Genomic DNA, 21589 nt, shown 5'->3' on the forward strand with positions numbered 1-21589 from the left:
CAGGACAGGCTTCAAAGCTACAGGGAAACCTTGTTTCGAACAACAAAACAAAACAAAACAAACAAAAAAAAAATCCACCTAAATAAAATAGGGTCTTTAAATCCTTTCAGAAAGTGGTAGGAAATTTCACATAGGGCCATTTAGCCTAAAGGATCACCTGTGTGACAAAATGTATGGAAGAGCTAGGCACTGAGTAGGACTATTAATTAGTGGATATAAAACCACAGTACAGATGGCCATCTAATTCTGCCCAGAAGGAGGACAGCTGGAGGTAATGCTTTCTTCCAGTTCCTAGATCTGTACAGCTAGAGTGGCTGCTGTCTTCAAGGGAAGACATTTGTGATGGGAAAAGAAAGGGTATTAGTCTCGAAATTTTCAGATATCACTGTGGTAATTAGTTGGCAGGAATCTTCTGCTTTTCATATTCATTACAAGTATGTATGCCAGTAGAATCTAAATGTGTGTCTGGCATTTAAAAATTAAACTTATTTTGGTAAATCTTTGAGAACTTTATTTTTTGTATTCTGAGCCTACTCACCTCTTTTCATGATCACCCAAATTTTGCCCTCATTTAAAAACAAACAAAAACAGAAACAAACAAACAAAAAACAATTTGGGTCCAATTTGTGCTATCAGCAGCTGCCAATAGTTTATCATTTGGGGGTGAGAATTCTTGCCAACCTCCCTTCCACCATGGTGGAATTTTATCTGCCTTGAGATTGCACAGGTTTTAGGCATGGGGTCAAAACAACAGCAGAATTTCCGATGCAGCTTGAGAGGTACTTATCTATAAGTATAGCAATAGTCCATGAATTAGTTCAATACTGTGTCTCTATGGCAAAATAATAATAAGTTCCTTCTGATGATCTATGATTTATCTCATCATGGGTCTTGGGCACCAATAATGGTTCCATGTATGAATTTTGATCTTGTGAAGCAGACATTAAATCCAATTAGGAAGAACTGATTGGATACTCCCATAACAATTTTGTCATTATTGCCTTGTTGGGCATGTCTTTTCAGGATGCTTGCTATTATAACTCCTAGGATTCACAGCTTAGTAAGGCTGACAATTACCATTCCCCTCTGGTAGTGAATGGAGTTCATTAGAGCACTGTGAAAGTTAGCTAGTAGGGTTAGGCTTTAAGGAAACAACTGTTTTATATCGTTGGGTTCCATCACTGGTCTTCAGAAGTTGTGCTTTACTATAAATTTATGGCGGGTTGTGGAGAACAATGGCAGTGACCTGTAATATTGGGGGTACGTGAACCACTTCCACGTTAGTCAGAAATTCCAGAATGTAACCCACTCCTTCACCTTGGGCTTTTCATTTCTTGGCCTATTGTGTCTATAGGGGTACTGTCATCACACTAGAGGACTATTTCATTCTCTCAGTCTATTTTATATATGTATTATAGGAAGCTTTTATAACATTAGATTTTCATATCACTTAAAATAATTCTTTAGTATTAGTTTATCTGTCCCATATTTCCTTTTCTACCTATTTATCCATTCCATATGTCCTCCTCTGCCTGGTTCTCCCAGTCCACATATTCTTTAACCAACCCTTCCTGTTTCGTTAGTTCTCTCTGGAGGCCATCAGTTGAGTGAAGAGGCAGCCTACAGAATGGGAGAAAGCACTATCATTTATACATCTGACATAGGGTTAGCGTCTAGACTATAAATAACTAATCATCAAGAAAAGAAACAATCCAGTTACAAATGGGGCATAGAACTAAACAGAGAGTTTTAAAAGATGAAATACAGACTGCTAAAAAATTTGATGTGTTCAAAATTTTTAGTCTTCACAAAAATCAAAACTAAAACCACATTGAAAATTCATCTTTCCTAATGACTAAGATGAAAAGCTATGAATCAAAACCCTGAATGAGGACAGAGGATGGCATGGATGTGAGGGAAAAGGAACAGTCATTCAGTGCTAGTGAAAACTGCTACAACCTCTATAGACCTCAGTGTGATATGAAGGTTGCTGAAAAGAACCCAGAAATAGAACTACCACATGATTCAGTTACAGCACTTTGGGGAATTATAGCCAAAGGATTGTCCATCTTACTATATAAATACCTGCTTCATTGCTCTTCATCCATGTTCATTGCTATTCTATTTATAATTGACAGGAAATAGAGACATAGCTGTGCCTTCATTAGGAAGCCAGGCCTTACTAATGAAGTTGCTTCTCTATTAGCATTGCTAATGCTAAATTATTAAGTCTACATTGTTAACTGCATAAATTAATTTATTTGGAATACAAGTTTCCAAAACTATTTCCAGATAAAACACACTTTTAGGATTCTTTGCTACAATTTCAATTATATTCTGTAGTGTCCTACTAAGAAATCCTTGGGTTAAAAATTTTCGGATGTTCATATACCTCTAACCCTGTTTTGAACCATTTAGGTAGATAATTTTCTTTCAGCATTTCTTGCTGACATTGCACTTAACAATCATGTGGCTTATAGTTTTTCTCATATATTTTTGCCCAAAAATAGTTAAAGAACTTCCAGGATTTCTTATGAATTATAAAATAGAACATATTTATTGATAAGAAGGACATGAATTCTCAAAAATAGTAAACTACTACATTATTTCCTGCTGGTAATACGGTTTTCACTTTAGAAATGATTCCGTAGAACTTTTATTGTAGTGCCAAACATTTGCAATCAGTACCATTGATGGGAATATTTTTGCTCAGATTGACTTTGCATTGGCTTTGCTAAGCTTCACTTCGGCAGTTGTAAATAACACAGGCATCTTTTCAAAACTACCAATTTCACTACCTCACCACTGTGACGATTCTCAAATCATCTAAACTTTCCTGTGATAATCATACCATGTGTAAAACCTCTGCTTTACTAGAACACACAGAGACTCATAACCAGCCTCCTTAAAGGGTCACATTAAGGTTTAATAGCAGATTCACTCTGGTTCCTGAATGAATTTAACAACACATAGGCTATGAGTTTTACTTGGTTATCTACTATTTGATCAAAAGAGGATCCAGATAGTCTGCCTTTAAAAAATATTTATAACTCATATATTTTGAAAACAGGGATGCACAGCTGTAATGATATAACTTTGCAACACATTTTACATATCTCAAAATGTTTAGAGTTGGCATTTATCAAATGAAAAAAAAACTAAAAAAAGCATAAATTTCTATGAACTGGGTGTTGTGCTAAAATAGTCTCCTTCCACATTTAAGGCCCTGAGTTAAATGCCACCACCAAAGAAACAGCAGAAAGTGTAAGACCAATTATATCGATTTTTCAGTCAGCATGATAAAGATATCTAACAAGTTAAAGAAGGGGAGATTCATTTGAGTTATGGTTTCAGGGGTCCACCATGGTAGGGAAGACTTGGCAAATCAGTTCATGGCATGAGGTTTCAGGAAGCAGAGAAAGGGAAAAGCGTGAGATCTGCTCATCTTCTCCTTTCCCCGTTATTCTCTGTGGATTGCTAGCCCATGGCGCAGTACCAGCTGAGGTATGAGTTCTCCAGACTTAGGAAGTCTGCTCCAGAAATGCTCACAAACAGACCAGAAAGGGTTGGAGCAGTGTCCTCGGGGATTTGAAGTGCAGTAAGTTGGAGCTGATGATTGACCATCACACCAATCATACTTGAAATAAATAGTAAAAAGTAGGAAAGTCAAGACACTAACAAGACTGATATGTCTTCCCTGTTTTGCATGTTTTGGGTCAATTTTGAAAGCAATTATGTTGATAAGCTGTTGGGATAAAATAGCATTTAATTTCTTTTGATTGTTTTCATAGTCAGTACTCAAAATTTATTTGAACTTCTATGAACCATTTCATTAAATTGTCTGCAAAGAGACCCAGGCAGATGGCTCCATGGTCAAGAGCATGGGCCACTCCTCAGGAGGACCTGTGTTCAATTGTCAGCACTCACCTGGTTGCATACACCGGTCTGTAACCTAGCTTCTGGGGTTCAGATGCCCTTTCCTGGCCTCCACTGACACTAAACATGTATGCAATACATGTAATACTCAGACATACATGCAGGCAAATCAAGCAAAAAACAAACAAACAAAACAAAACAACAAATGAACACACTCATAATACTTTTAAAATTAAATAAAAACTTCTAAAAGGAGAAGATAATGCATAAAATCCAAAGGTAACACGGTAAGAGAAACAATGGGCAGTATCTAAAATTACCTCTTCACATTTGGAAAGCAGGGATATTTCTCAAAGTTTGAGATGATAGTGAAGACAATAATTAAAAACATACATATATTAAGTATACTGTTTTTTAAGCAAAACCAGTTTAAAGTAACAGGACAGTCACACTCTTCCCCTTTTGGTTGTTTTTCTCATGACACCATTTTCTTTAAGGAAATGAATGTGCCCAGAGCGTTGGAAACTCCCTTCCTACTAAAGGTGATGGTTAACTGCGGATTTGCAGGGTTTACGGCCAGCAAAATTTGACAATGGATCTGAACATTCTGAAGCATTTTATTGTGGTTACCAGTTAATGTTATGAAAAATGTTCAATGTAGAGATGCATTTACCTATTTAAAAAGAAACTATGGTCCCACAGCAGTCCTGGTTAAAAACCAAGGGTGACAAAATAAAACAAAAAGGCAGGAATGTGGGAAGGGACCTATAGGAAGGAATAATAGGTGGCAGAAGTGGCAGGAAATAAAAAGGTGGGGTAGGAGTAAACAGAAGTTGTCTGGGAACATATTTTATCAATAAAAAATTTGAAAGTATAAATTATATAAAGAATGAATTCTGTATTAGTTTATTATAAAATTAGATTTATTTTTTATTGCTCATGTCTCTGTGTGTGTGTGTGTGTGTGTGTGTGTGTGTGTGTGTGTTTGTGTATGTGTGTTTGAGGTAAAGAAATATTCATGATTAAAATACGGTTTTATGACTGGAGTTGAAAAAGTCAGTTAACCGTTCATTTGGCTCTTTTTGTGTGTTTGAGGCTGTTCATGTGTATGTTTGAAGCGGAAGGTCAGTTTGGGTGCTGCTTCTCAAGAATGTCCCTTCCCCCTCTCTTTCTCTGTTTGTGCCTGTGCGTGAGTATGTGTCTGTCTGTCTGTACATCTTTTTTCCCGTTCTCCATCTCTCCCTCTTTCCCTTCCTTCTTCTTCTTAATATGTCTCTAGCTGGACTTCTGGGCCCCGTGGCTCACCAATCAGGATTGACAAGGTGACAGGTGACACTCTAGATCCACCTATCTCTGCATACCATCCCAGGCCTTAATGTGACTGCTGACAGTCAAAGTTGGGTCCTTAATGCTGTGCCTCTGCAGTGATACTTATACCTTTCTTGGAAGATTCTACTCTGAATATTGAATAAATGTTTATCCCTAATCAATCTAGAACTGGGTATTATAGAACAGAAATAACCTATGTTTTTAGTCTTCTGGCTGTTTTTATGGACTCAAAAATCTGTTAGATAATAAATACCAAAAAAAACCCATAAAAGTATAAATTTTTCTAAGTACATAAACACTACTTGCATTAATCACTGAAAAGTTTATTGACAAATGTGCATTTTGTTTGCTATAGGCTGTAATTTCTATAGAATATATTATATGCCACTGTACATTTTCTTCTGTTTTACTTTTGTTTTTGTTTCCCCTAGTTACTGGCTGACCAACAAAGTTCCTATCAAGAGACCCAGCACAGGCCTCCTTATGTACACACTGGCTACCAGATTCTGTGATGAAATTCACCTGTATGGCTTCTGGCCCTTCCCTAAGGATTTGAATGGAAAAGCTGTCAAATACCATTACTATGACGACTTAAAATATAGATACTTTTCCAACGCCAGTCCTCACCGAATGCCACTAGAATTTAAAACATTGAATGTGCTGCACAACAGGGGCGCGCTAAAACTGACCACGGGGAAGTGCATGAAGCAATAAAGCACATTTTGAAGGGTAAAACCTGGATGCAAACTTTTTTCTAAAGATGCTTCTGGAGATTTAGAAACAGGATCCAAAACAAGGCTGGGTTTCTGCCTCCACCAACTGACTGAATAACTGAAATGGAAGTCCGTGTGAACCCACCACCAGCTGATGACATACCTGCAAAGTGCTCTAGCTAGCAAATATTCTGACTGCAAGGGTCCTTGTAAGTGCCACTTCCACGAAGAATACAGTTTGAATGTATTTTCAGTAGTGTTTACAAGATCCAACAGTACACTCATCATTAATTAACAAAGCGAATACGTTCATCACTGTGGAGCAGCCACTGTAATGCCAAGCACACTGGAAGCGGAACCATGGAGACGACTCGGCGCTTGGGAAATTAAAGCATCCTTACTCACCACATCGAAGAAGGAACGAGTTCAAAGAATGAAATCCATGAGATGAAGAAACTGGAGGGAACTTTTAGTCAGGACACTGAGAATGATGATCGTGTTTAGGTTCTGCTTGTGTTTGTGTTTGTCTTCTGAAACTTATTTTGGTTGGGGTATAGGGTGCTTAGAAATTTATTTGAGGTATAGAAGTGGGAAACACAGATAGATGGGGAAAATAAACATCAAACAGTCCTTTTTAAAATTCTTTTGCTTTTTAAGCAGGAATCACACCAAATTTTTGTTTATTTGTTTTGTTTTGCACAGTTATAAATCTCTGGATTATGTATCAATGGTGTGGCAGGTACCAGCCAAAATATAGCACTCAATAATAGTAAACTATTGTGAAGGAGTGATATTTTAAAAATTGCAAAGTTGCTCTTGGTACCAAAGATTAAACCATGTTCCTACACAGTATGCCATTTTCCTTACATTAAAGGGATATATTATTAAAATGATCACATCGTTGCTATAAAACTTGGCTCTAAGTATTTAAAAAATTTCAAATTCAAATCCTTTTAATTTATACCTTTGATATTTTCTAATATCTTCGTGGAAACACATTGCCCTGTAGAATAAATGTTGGGTTGGTATAGCTGAGATGTTACTACTAGTTCTGAGATATCATCCTGGTTATTCAGATGCTAAGATCAATGTGCACCACTTAACACAATTTTAAGATTTCTCTCTACAAAGTAACATGACTAATTGAGATTTGTTTTCAGAAGAGATGGTTAATTCAAAGCAGTTTAATAATAATATATCAGCATTGTGCACTTAAAATGAATTCAATCGACAAGGATTATTATTTTTTTGCAGTTAAGTACAGTTCCATTATTACTTCATTTTAAAGAAACATAAAGTTATTCATGGGGTAATTTAGAATGATTAGATACGTGACTGAAGTGACCGGTGGGCCCGTTTTCTGTTTCTTCTGAAAGCAGAAGCTACGGTCTCACTTCTGCTTTGGCCCACAGCAACTTCATATGACTTCTCGTTTCTTGGGGAAGGCACTCTGAAGAAAGCAGAAATAGTATGAAAACTGTGAATGTTTTGTTTTTTTGTAGGACAGGCAATCTCAAAATGAATGAAGAGAGTAGGGGAAATGTACGTATATAGTATACATATATGTATCCATACTATGGAAAAGAATTGTCACAGTACTGCAGTTACCAATATTTTTAATAATAGCTTTTATTGCTTTTAAAAATCTGCAGAATCTCAGGATAAAAAGAACATTTTCTGAGAATCTGTATATCTATCACAAAACAAAACTGAGTGCATATGGAAGATTCTTAAAAACTATGGATAATCTCAACATGCTTTTGTCATTAAAATCCTTATCTACTTGAAAATTTGAAAGTATTAGATACATGTTATATGAATGCCTATTGAAAGTCTAATTTATTTGACAATTGAAAAGTGGGTAACATAAAATTTACTTTGAACTCTGTGCAGATAAGTATTCCCAGCAGCACGTAACATGAATTCCATAGAAATCTAGAAGTCACAAGTCTAATTTAACAAGGATATACCAACTTGGCACTTATTCAAAGTATGTATTTGAAAGCAGCAACATAGCCTTTTGACTGCAGTTTCAGAAAGAAGAAATATATGATTAAACAACATTCAGTCCCCAGTAAACACACCACACCATCCACCATTCCCTACATTGCTGTTCATCCCTTAGCCACATTGGGTAGTGCCTTTTCAACGTCTTCACATGGATTCTTCACCCACACTTTGTGTTCTCTAAACGCTTGCCCAGTTAGGAAAATGTTCAGCATCCAAAGGGCTTCAGATTTGAAAGAAAACTACTTTTGTTCATCTCAGGGAACTTTCAATGCAGAAGAGCGGATTCAATTGAAGGTATTTAGTGCTCACAGTGGAAATGCCGCGTGAGAGCACTTCTTCTCTAACATACACCTTTGCATTCGCCCTCACACTTCGATCCCCATCACGGCCGTCTTACAGGGAAAAGGCAGAGAGCAATGAAGGCTAATAGTTCAAGCGAGGAAAAGAATTACAATATCACACACACGATGGCCTGAGGGATCATAACAAAATCAAATTATAAGTATATACTTGAAGTATCTGTGTTTTCCTTTATATGATATGCCCACAGCTTTAATGTTTTCTTTCCTTTTTCATGATTTAGTCATGCACCTGGGAAGGCCTAGGCAAATGACTGTGATATATCGCAGTCATTGAGGTCACATGGTTGCTACTGTGCTATTGACATGAAGAGACCACAGAAATATTCTTCTTATTATTATTCAGTATGATCTGTACTTAATAGCAAGTTGCTGGAAGAAAATGTGAATCAGTAACAGATGATCAGGGCCAATCCAGTGATGCAGCCCATGGGAATAACGAAACTACCGTGGAAGAATTTCTTTCTGGGGGAAAGTGCTGGGCATTCGAATGTCTTCATGCATTGTACATCATATGAACTGTATATGGATTGCTGTTGAAAACTTCTACATATATGCTTACAGAAATGCTTTATTTAAGAAGTGCCGAGGGTAGTGTACATACAAGTTCCTCAGCTACTACTGAAGAAGGAGTGAGCAGTGATTTTTTCTTTCTAGTTGTGCCACTTTATTCATAACACACATTATGTGATATTTGGTTCCCAGAGTTGTTTTCATGTGATACCTGTCAGGACTATCTATAGTTTTGGAAGGGGATGGGAAACGTTGTGTATAGTTAGCTGTTATCTCTACAAAGTTGGAAGTTTACCCATTAAATGTTGTCAATATACCAAGGTTTTAATAAAAACAGGTAAAGGTCATTGTTTGTATTTGATAAACAAACTCCAAATACAACCCTTCTAGAAATAGATATTTTATTAAATACGTGCTATAAATATATCTATATAGTACAAATAGACATGTGTGATGCATATATACCATGTTATATATGTATATCTGTGTGTACACACTGAGTCTGTAATATGTGCACAACTTGATGTGTGTTATACATATCTTCAGGGTCTGCACTGTGATCTTCCCTGGAGATCATGACCCACTTTAAAAAGAGAAGTTCTTCTGAGACTTCATTTACTACTCTGCTTTAAGGAAGACCTACTTTATAGCTAAATTATATGTTCTTTCCTAGAGTAATAGTAAAGAGACTAGTATGTTCAAATCTCTCCAAACAAAAGTAAAGAAAAAAAAATATCTTCAAGCTGGCAATGTATTTAAATTGCAATTTTTTCTGATTGTGGGTCTAGGCCATGTGTTTCTCCAATACGTAGCACCTTTTAAGAAATCCTGTTTCTTTGTGTAGCTGAAAGCACAAGCGTTTTAAATGTATATAGCAGGAAGGAAAAATGTGTTTACAGATAGCTCTGCTGCATAGGATCGTTGCTACTGAGTCTTTCTTATACCATCCGTGGAATGGGAAGATAAAGCTTCTTCGGTAGGTATCCTGTTCAACACTGTTCCCTGTCATTTGTGTATAGTGATTATCTATTCTTGCTTTAGCATTTGTACAATTGTAAAATAAATTAAATTACTTTTTTTTCAATTTTTCCTCTAATCTTTGTTATCTGCGCCTTCGATTTCCCTTCACATGCCAATGTTTAGGTGGCTGATTTTATGAAGTCTTTACTACTGCTTAGAACCTCTCCATCTCAGCCTTACTGATCAATTATTGATCTAAACATTTGTTTTAAAAAATATTCATGGATATATGAGTAATTGCCATACCAACATTAATATTGGGAAGTCCTTAACAGTTTGGGGGTGGAATACTTTGTGTGTGGTTTTGACTCTGGAACATTTCACAACACAGATCACTGCAATTTCTTTCGGGTTTACACTTGCACTAGCAAATATAGCTGTGTGGTTTAATGTCCATGGCTAGTGTGCTGCTTGACTTGAACACAACAGTTTCTAGGGCCACCTGCTGATTTGTGAATTCATCTACAAATCGCGACCCTTTGCTTATTGACTTCCTGAAGATGATTTGGAAGGACTAGTTACTTAAAGCATTTTCCATACCTTTCAATAACTTTCAAATTTATGTTTTCAAACATAGCCTCTCTTTTCTGTAAAACACTTTAGAAGTAATTTTATGACTTCCCTTTCAACATTCTACAATTTTGAATCTTTGCAGGACTCCATCAAGGAATCATAAGAGATGCTTGATAAGCTGAGAGGTCACTTTATTTGTTCTGGATGCTTTTGTACTTAAATTTATTTTCCAGTATCATAAATAATGTTTATTCTATGTGCTCCTGAGATATGGTCAAAGCACATCATGCTGAAAAAAGTACTACTTTTACAGTCAAATATTAATGTGTGTTTTAATTTAAAATAGATTTGAGTGTCTGAAATTGTGGCTAGCCAGCATATCATCACTCTATTTCGTATGTTGTTTAGCTTTGCAAGTGACTGAACAGCATGCCCTCACCAAGCTTCAGTATGCACACAGGAAAATACAGCATTATAATATGATATATACTCTGAGGAACTAGGAAGCTAAAGAAAAACCTAAACTAATTTGCAATGGATTATACTTACACTGAAAAACAGACTAAACAAACACTTAAAGTATCTTACCAGTTATTTGGCCAATTTGTCTTTCACCTATCTTATATTAATAGTACTTAAATTGCCCACTAGTCAAACAAAATACTGTACCAACTAGTTTATACATATTAAATGGACAGAACTTGAAGAAAAAGTATAAGACATAGGTACTACAAATATTCAAATTTGACATATATTTTTAAATAGTTATGCGATGTCATCTAGTACTCAAAAGTAAGAGAACCAGGACTTGAACTCACTGACTCCACAGTCTACTATCTCTCTTGACTCTTGTTTCTTTCCTCTCCTCAGCAAAGCTTTTTCATCACTAGCAGTCATGTCCTTTGTTAGAAATTGTTTTTCTACAATACACAGTGATCTTTATAGAGACCTTCAACGAGTCAATGTGCTGCGAGGAAGAGGCTGCAGAATATTCAGGCATAAATGGGACATCTGTGTCACAGTCATTCATTCTAAAGCATCGGGGTCATTGTGTCAGAGGACGGGAAAGGAATCTTAGGGCCTGAGGCAGTGCACGACTACAAGAAAACAGATGCTTCTGACACAGCATGGCAGCCGCTCATATTAACTCTTAGTAATTATGGCATCAAGCTTAAGATCCGTGCAAGTTCAAGCTAGACCAAAGTTCAGTATTTAGACACTATGTTACCCCAAAGTCCTACTCCAAGGCAAGCAACTCTTGACTGGTAGCTGCTGGCTGAGGGAGAATCCGTTTCCTCTAAAGGTCTAGCCCCTCATAAGTCGAGCATGGTTCACTGGAAAGCCACACCTCCAAGAAAATGCCATCAGTACAAATTAGACTTGATGAGTGAGAATAAAAGCATGTTAAATTTTATGGATAGGGAAGTAGAGGATTGACATGAAGTGCCCAGATCAGCACAAGCTTAGATTTTGCATGTTCTCTGACTCAAATATTTGAGGTTTCAGTGATATGTTCTTCTATTGCATTTGCAGAACTTGACCAAAGGTCTATAATCTATGATGTTTGGAGTTCTTGGAACCTCAATGGACAACTCCAAAAGAGTCAACACATTCATTATATTGAGCCTGTAATCTGAGGTTTTTATCTGTTCGTTTATAGTATTCAGCATATTCACCCCAATTAAGGGAAACTCCACTTAAAGTAATACCAACCCCCCCACACACATAAATATATTTGGAAACTCTACAGTAGTAGATTAACTGATGACTTTCCCAAAAATCCTTTGCGCTATTTGTGTCTCCTTCCAGTCCTCTTCTTAACTGGCCTTCTATCCCTTGAACCAAATTCAACGATCCCTCTCTAATTCTTTCCTTTGTTTTATTTGTGCTAGTACATTCTATCTTCCATTCCTTGAAAATCCTTTGCTTTTGTAATTCCTTACTAATTCCCACTGACACACATATCTGAAGATTCCAAGCTAACATCAGCAAATGATAAATAAATACATATCCTTCTGGGTCTGTAGGACCTGACTGTAGGAAGAAAAGAATCTTTTTTTATCCCATTTTTATACCTTTGACTCTGAATTTCATAATTTTATTTTTCTTAATACTTCAATAATATCAAATTTTACAAATACCAACTTTGATTTCCCACTCATCAGCTAATAGACATAAGGCTACTTTCAATTCTAAGAAATGTAAGATAATAGTCACTCAAATATTCAATATGTCTAATTTCAATGAAAATATTGAATGCTGGTATGATTACAGCTAATTTATTTCTTTGCTCTCAGATTACAGATTTCTGATAGTTTGCTGATTTCTGGCACAATCACCAATATTAAATTTCTAAAGTATTCATTAAGCTAAAGAAATTCATGATATGTTTCTCCAAATCCAATTCTATGAATGAATATGCTATAATTCTCCAAGAAAACTCAGAAAAATTTGAATTGGTAACACAGTAAAAGAACTGGTATCTTACAATACAGAAAACTGTATTTTTTTAGTTTCAGAAGTCAGATAATATTTAATAATTTATATTAGCTTTGAAATTATTTTTATAACATCACCATGAAATTTTAATGCAAGAAAAAACATGTGTGTACATTTGTTTGGGTATAGATGCATGCGTATGTATGTACAAGTGTGTGTACATAAGTATGGGGTCCAACGGATAACTCCAGGCGTCATTTATCATGGCTATGCTCTGCTTTTTTGAGATGGAGGATCTCACCAAGTTGGGCTCAAAAATTAAGCTAGACTGTATCACCACAGAGTCCCAGGAATCTTCCTGTTTATGTCTCCCCAGATTTGAAAGTACAAATGCAGGTTTATCATGCACAACTTCTTAACAAGTATTCTGTGTATCAAGTCTGTAAACTCCTACTTTCTCAGGAAATGCTTTACACTCCAAATTATCATCTAGCCACAAGTTAACTTAGTGTTTTGCTTTCTCAAAAACCAGGCATTTCTCTTAATAATGTTTTAATTTATTATCTGAATTATATTTGTAAGATAAATTATTCTCATTTATTGAACATAACAAAACAAACTAATAAAAAAACACAATAACAATCACAAAAATTGATACTTTGCTCTACAGGCTACTGAGAGAGAAATGTGGGCACCGGGCCAAACACAAAACCTTTGACCTAAAAATCTGTCCTGCTGAAAAGTATGCTAGGGAAATGGTGGCACAAAACTTATGGAAGTTATCAGTCAATGTCTGATTTGATTTGAGACACACTGCACAAGAGGGAATTCAAGACTCAAGACAGACAATGCTTGGGTAACTAAGAACCAGAGACTACGTAGCCCCGAGATCTATGCAAAACCAAATACACAAAATTATCGATAGAATGACTCCTAGTGATATTCTGCTATACTCATAGATCAGTGCCTTATGCAGTCATCATTAGAGAGGCATTCTCTGGTAGCAGATGAGAACAGATGCAAAGACCCACAGTCAAAAAGATAGTCTTGGCAGAAAGATAGCCTAAATGAGAGCTATCCATCAAATTCCTCCCCTTAGAGCTCAGATTATCCCATGGAAGAGGAAACAGAAAGATTGGAAAAACCAGAAAGGATGGAGGACACCAGGAGAACAAGGACCCTCTGAATGAACTAAGTAAGATGTATATGATCTCTCAGAGCCTGCAGCAGCAAACACGGGTCCTACATGGGTCTACACCAGGTCCTCTGAGTATATATTTTATTTGATAGCTTAGCAGTTTTATGGGACTCCCAACTATGAGAAAAAGTGGATCTCTGACTCTTGTGCCTTCTTTTGGAACTCTTCCTCCAATTGGACTATCATGTTCAATTTTGATATGATAGTTTTTATTTCATATTACTATATTTTGTTTTGTCATGTTTGGTTTTTATCTCTTATAATTTTGTTCTTTTCTAATTATGGAAAGAAAAGGAATGGACCTGGAGGGGTGGGCAAGTGAGGAGTAACTGGGAGGAGTAGAAGGAGGGAGAACTAGAAACAGGATATATTGCATAAGAAAAGAATCCATTTTCAAATTTTAAAAGAACAAAATGAAAAATACCAACTGTTCCTGACTGAGTCCCGTTTATGAAGAATCCCATTATTAAGCATTGTTTCTCAACTATTGCTCATGCTAACTTATATACACATATCACAACTCTTAAGGCAACAGTATTATTGCAGGACAGATTAGGTTTCTATTAGGTGCTAATTTGCATTTTCTACAATTTAGTGTTTTACAGTACCAGTACGCTCACTCTCCAGTTTCTGTTCAGCGCTGCTTCCTCAGCCCCAGGCTCTCAACACCACACAGATGGGTTGAATCTAAGCACATCTGCTAGTGCTGCCTAGATACAAACACACTCAGCTGGGAGCAGATGTTTTCCAGGAAAAATCACTACCATCAGTACTGTTCAGGGCTGGCTTCTGTGTTAATTAATCTTTATGCTTGGACATAGGCCCTTCTATACAAACAGATCCTTGACTCATAGGCTTAGAACAGTAACAGGGCTGATGTAGGCTTGTTCACGTGATATTCATCAGGCACAAGTATGTTGAAATTTGTATAAAGTTTTTCCCTTTATGTCGAGGTCTATTATTGCTGTTTTGTTTTAATAAAATTTTATGCTAACTTTAAGATCTTATTTACTAATATCTTCAAAATATAAATCCTAGCTCAAAGAAAATGATTCTTTATATTTTTGTGTGTTAGTAGTCTAAGTCATGTTTGTGTTTTTCTGTGATAGTCTAACACTTGTCTGTATTAATAATTCTAAATTTTATTTTCTCTAGGGTATCAAAAAGCTAGATATTTTTCTGGGCATTATTTTATTCTACAGACTCTGTTAACATATATTCATTCTAAGAGTTATCAACTAATTTTCAATGCATGTATTTGCAAATCTTCATTCCATAAAAATTTAAAAACTACTTAATCTACAAAATTATTATATTGATTCAGCAATTATGGTATAATAACACTCTGAGATGCTCTCTTAAGCATTAGTTGTATTTCCTGACCAGTGCTGTTTCAGTGAGGGTTAAGTCAATATAACAAGCATTCAGTAAGTGTGGATTACATCAATAAAGGCATAATAACAGTTTTGTATGTGTACTTTAGTTTAGTTGTTGAAATAACAAGAAACATAGAATACTGATCATCAACAGTATGGCAGTTGATTTGAGAAATCAAGAAACTAAGAACCTTCAGAAACAATCTAAGACTAGTATAGCAAGACCAGAGTTTCTGGGAAAGATGCATTGCACATCCTCTGAAGCTTGAGATACCCAGGGCAGAAGCCAAGATCCTAGAGAAAGGATAAAAGATATTTTGTTAACACAGAAGAAAATAGTGGATGTTTTTCCATTATTATAAGTGGTAGAGTTTGGAAAAGAAATAGCTACTAGTTTAAAGAACTGCAATCTGACTGAATCTCTCTTTATAAAAAAAAATACATATTCCATCCTCACTTTACTTTCCTAAATTAATTTTTGAATTTTAAGTTTAAATAAAATCAAAGTCCAATGTAAAACAAGGAATTACCATCAAAATAATTAACATTACTGAAATTATCCATTATTCAAGTTTCAACATAACCACTTTAGTATATATTTTATGCTACCAACTTGAAACAATGTACCGTTAAAAAAATTATTGGTTCCTACCAACAAAATTTATATTTTTTAATTATTCTTGTGTAATTTTAAAGTGGTATTTTATAAAGACACTGAGCTTTAAAATCCACCATTCCAAACTCTCAGAATATAGAATAGGAGTAATTGATTATTAATTTTGGCTTGGAAAGCAATGTTTCTTTCTCTTATGTAAATGTTCTTACATATGTTCTCTAAAGTGTGTAGAAGACCACACTAATCTTTTTCCTTTTTCTATTTATATACCTTTATTGATTTTTTATTGATTTCAATGAGCTATATATTTTCCCTTTAATGATCTTATCAGTTCTAAAAGGTTTGTAAAGTTTGAAAGATTAAGGAACACCCAGAGCAAAATCAAATAAGATAAAATGTATTAAAAGTGTACAAATAAATAAATAAGCTTCTATTTTTTAGGTTCCACTTAAAATATAGCATGAAAGATTTTATAGGAAGATAGTTTAATTGACAAATGTCCCTTAAAATATAAAATGAAGAGGTAGGAAAAGCTGAGAGATATGAGATAAAGTCCACATAAATAAATGTTTTAAATTGTCTGATTCTGTGTACTGGGATTCAGTCTTACTTGAATAAGTGAAGGAGATTTGTAATAAGATTTTGATGCAAGGAATGAGACAACAAATTGTTCATCAGACTACACCCTCTATTAGATATTTTTTGATAATCCCTTAAATATCTCACTTGCCTTTTTGCCAGTGTAAATTTTAAGAGGTTCTTACCATCTACTCTTTTATGTTTGTTAAGACAGTTTCTGGATCTCAGGTGAGTCAGGGGAAAGGAAACAGTATTCAGGCTCCCGAATGATAAATTTAAGGCATTTTTTTCAATAGGTTTGTTCTTTCTACCAAATCTAATCTAATAACCAACTTTCTAAATTGGTACAAGCATGTCAAACTAACAGAACACTAAAGATGGTTCTTTAAAAATGATAAACCCATTATCGACAAACCATCTTGAATGTGTTACTATTCACCCTGTTTTTTTTCTCACACACTTGAGATCTCACACTTCTTCAAGAGTCTGACCAGTTACTGTATTTTAATTTTCTAGACATCGATTACCGCAACTGTGAACTAAGATTTATTTCTGGAACGAGTCACCAAGAGATACTAAATGAACCTTCTGGGATTCAGTCTTACTCTCCCCTCTAAGCATTTCACAATGTAAACTGTCTTCTTGTTACCATCGGTGTCACTGACCTCCACCAGGATGAGAACTCTTTTTCCTTGACTAATGGCTCACCGTCATGAAGAAACACAGTTTAATGAAGCTGCAATCTTAGATTTAACTTCAGCGAGATATTTATTGTGTGTCTTGAAAAAATATCAGACCATTCAATCTAATAGTGTTTGAATTGTGAAGGCAAGAAACGAACTTCCGGAAATTATCAAAAGTAGCCAGAAGATAAGTAAACAGTACTTTTATCCACTTTGTAAGACTGAAACTAGATATTGAGGCTGATCATAAAATGCTTATTCAAACTGAAAAGCACATCCTTGTAAGCATGCATAATGTTTTGACCATGATCTATCATTCCGCCGAGCAGTTAGGACTTCATTTCATTACATTAGGCTAGCACACGTTTTGTTGATTAAGAGAGAAATGTTTTCCACAGCAGAGGTAATATACCCTTTTGCCTCTCCCTGCTTGGAAGAAACTGTCCATTTATGTTAGCAAATAAAATATAGAACCATTTTCCAATGAGTTGGAGGTTTTATAAGCACTTGCATGATAAACCTGCAGTTGCATTATGTTCATATATAAAATTGTCATTCAGAATCATAAGTTCTGATAAGGTTTAATTATTACCTCCTCCAACATGAATGGTTCAATATAATCCACTTTCCCTCATTCCATCATACATCTAAGTTGTTGAGTTTGTATTTGTATCATCTTCGGGAACCAGACACAGATTAGAGGCATTGGCAGTTTGACCATTCAGCATCTGGAGTAAAGAGGGAACCTTCACTGTTTGACCTATCCATAGTTCCCTCCTCGCCAGCATAGGAGTTCATAAATAAAATAAGTGTCTTTATTAATAAGAACAAGGAAACTTTGTTCATTGTTTATGAAGAGAGAGCACAGGAGACTGTAAATTAGTAAACTAAAACTATCAATGAAGACATTTCTATCTGATCTTAGTAGATACTGCACAAAGATGAGTAGCTGGTAGTCAGATGACTGCAGAGAAAGAGAGAACAGTGAATTATGGAAAAGTACCAGTAAGCGGTACCAACAGTACCGAGTAGTGAGAACAGAACAAAGAATGGCAACAATAATGAGGTGTTAAATTAAGAACGGGGCAATTGGGTGGGAAGATAGAGAGAAGCCTGATATTACCTGTTCAAACATAGCAATAATTAGGTTACACTGGGAATCTCACTTGTTTCTTTTTATTCCTTTCTCATTCTTTTCCCTTTTTTTAATTTCTTGTGAAGAATATAAGTGCTTTAAATAATATGCTGTTCTACTCTGTGCCCTGCTGCTATGATCAAACACTCTGATCAAAAGCAGCTTGGAGATGAAAAGGCTTATTTAACCAAATATTTTTAAATAACAGTTCATCACCAAGAAAACCAAGGGAAGAACTCAAGCAATAAATGAATGCAGGAACCATACGGAAACATTGCTTACTGGCTTATTCCCCAAATCATGTCAATCTACTTTCTTATACAGCTCAGTTCCACCTATACCTAGGGATAGTATTGCCCAGAGTGGACTGGAGCCTCCTAAATCAAATAGAAATCAAGAATATGTAACACGCTCATGCAGACAAGCAAATATGATGGAGGCAATAATTCTATTCCTTCCACACATGTTCAGTGGACAATCAAGATAAGCCCTCACAAATATTGAGGTACCACAATGTTGAGCAAATTTGAAACCAGTGAGACCTCTTGAAAACTCTTGTACCCACTCCACTTAAGAGGTGCTATTCACACAGAAGTTAGGACTGTTGGTAACTGAGGAGAGATGTGGTTAGATAGTAGATGCACAACAGAAGTTTGGCATCAATTGTTTTTGATAGAAATTTTGATGTAAGGGAGAGAGAGAGAGAGAGAGAGAGAGAGAGAGAGAGAGAGGTAGGTAGCTGAACCAAGGATGATGGTTCATCATTGCACTAAGCATTTAGAAGAAAAAATTAGTATGACTAATGTGACTGTGAACCTTAGGAGGAAAATAGGACCACTTAACTGTCATCGTAGAGGACTGGTACATTTGTCAGTGATTTAAGATTTGTCTCACCTGGAGAGAGATGTCTTGCCAAATATCAGGACCTCCCAGACTCAGTAATAGCTAGAGACTAAAATATGTAATCTCTATATCAGTGTCAATGTAAGCTAATTTAAGTAGACTCCATACATTTTGAGCTCCTTTATATCTTCGTGATATTAGCTGAAACCTCCATTAGAGTGTGGAACTCCTTTCTGTCTAGTCGTTCTTCTTCCTTTTATAGTTCACTGGCCTTATTGCCCCATCAAGCTAGCATTAAACTCGATTGCAATGCCTGCTTCGAAAGAATCTAGATTACAATTGGTGCTGTAGGTAGATGAGAAATGAAATTCAAAAGAATGTTAATTAACAGGAAAGAGGCTCCATTTCATTGTTCTTAGTACGTGATACACAAATATCTCTAGGCATAAACTGGAATTGACCTGTTAAAAAAAATTTATTCATAGAGTCCTGTGATGCCCCATCCAACTTCCCCACATCCCAAAATTCTGCACTTACTTCTCCAGGAACTAGCCTTGTGAGTTTACCTGACCTTCCCCAAGTCACCAGATCCAGCATGGGTACCCTATCCAGTGTCCTTTGCCTAGTACTATCACCCCTGCTTGTCCTGAAAGGAGCTTCTAGGTTTCCACCAAAACTCACTCCGCCTGACCAGATAAACAAGCCCCTCCCACACCACATCCAACCTCTCCATCCATCCAGATCCTATACATCCTTTTATGTCAAACCAGGTGAGTCTGTCTGAGCTCCCCTCCATTTACCCTCCCCAAATGCCATATCTCACCTCAGTACCATATCCAGTGTCCAGACCTAGTCTGGTCTCCCCTGTCTGCCCGGAAAGCTTTCTCTAGGCTTGTACCAGGACATACACTGCCTCTACCTAACAGATGGCCTCCTACCTCATGACACATCAAGGCTTTCCACCTATGTCTCCATGATTGGAGGAAGGCACACACCCTGTATACCAGCCCAGTCCTTTCTATCCACCTGACTTAATTCCACCTACACCATTTGCAAATTCTGCTCTCAAATTACATACACATCCTATCTTTTGCTCCAAACTGTTCCATCTATATCAAACTTAGAACTAATAAAAAATTCACATGTTAACTTCTCATGGGAAAAATACAATGTCAATTATCAGAATAGTGTCTTCTTTCCAAAACATGCCAGTACCATAGACATATTTGCCAATAAAAATTACCTAAATTAATCCCAGAATAAGGAATTAGAAGAACAGTCATAACCTCATGAAAAAAATCAAGGGATTTTCAGAAAGCACACATACACACACACACACACACACACACACACACACACACACACACACACTTAATGTAACTAAGGAGAAAGAATTTAAGAAAAATAAATATCCGAGTGATGCCCAAGAAAGTACAAACTTAAAGTGGATAATAATGACAAAGATTAACTTAGGATTTGAGAATGGAATTCAATGAAGAGATAGAGGGTTGAAGGGAACTCCTATTGAAATGACGATGGAATTAAATGTCCAACAACATAACTGAAAAATTTAGAGGTAAGTCTTACAAGTAGAATAGATCAACTAAACTATAGAAGTCTCAGAGACACAGGTTCTAGAACAAATAAGCAAGAGATGAAATTTTAAAAATGAACACAGGAAAAGAACATATGGGAAACTATGATAGCCCAAACCTTTAAAGTAAAGACATCAAGGAAAGAAAACAAACAAAAGGCAATGACATAGACCTGATAGTCAACAAGAATATAAAAGAAAAATTTTCCAAGCTGAGGTAAAGACACAACCTCACAGACACAAGAAACATGCAGAGCAAACAATAGACAAGATTTTGCAAGAAAAGCACAAAGTATATTCTGATTAAAACAATAAGTATCCAGAACAAAGCCTTAAGAAAAAGAAAGAACACACAAGAAGTTACACATAAAAGAAACCCCATCACAATAGAGAATAATTTGTCAGTGGAAGTGACTTTGAAAGACAGAGTTGCCAGGAGCAATACATTCCAACTTCTAGACACCATGATGCCAACATAGATTAAAATACCCAGCAGAACTATCCTCCACAACTAAGGGAAAAAGAAAAATATCCCATGATATAAGAAGTCTAAATTTTTCATATCCAACATCATAAACTTAAGGAAAATACAGGAATTAATATATTAAGAAAGATAACAAATATAACAAGGAGACTGTGCAAAGAAATACAAAGCCTTTCTTGTTAAAGTACAAAATACAGCTGAGACACAAAAAATACCACTAAAAATCAACAACAAAATAACCTCAATTAACACACATTATATATATTAATATATTTTGTATATAATATATATTTCATATAATATATATAA

The 21589-nt window shown here is 35.7% G+C and overlaps 1 protein-coding gene across 1 annotated transcript in view; it reads left to right on the forward strand.

Moving 5' to 3' along the window:
• Window positions 1–9884, forward strand: part of LOC121447632 (CMP-N-acetylneuraminate-poly-alpha-2,8-sialyltransferase-like) — a 97575-nt gene extending 87691 nt beyond the window's left edge. Inside the window, 1 exon segment of the mRNA XM_041650994.1 lies at window positions 5637–9884. Within this exon segment, the coding sequence (XP_041506928.1) occupies window positions 5637–5919 (283 nt within the window). The 3' untranslated portion in view covers window positions 5920–9884.
• Window positions 9885–21589: the final 11705 nt, after the last annotated feature.

The sequence above is a fragment of the Microtus oregoni genome, unplaced genomic scaffold (genome assembly GCF_018167655.1).
Source record: "Microtus oregoni isolate MIOR12 unplaced genomic scaffold, Mior012 000004F_ref0000308, whole genome shotgun sequence".
Lineage (NCBI taxonomy): Eukaryota > Metazoa > Chordata > Mammalia > Rodentia > Cricetidae > Microtus > Microtus oregoni.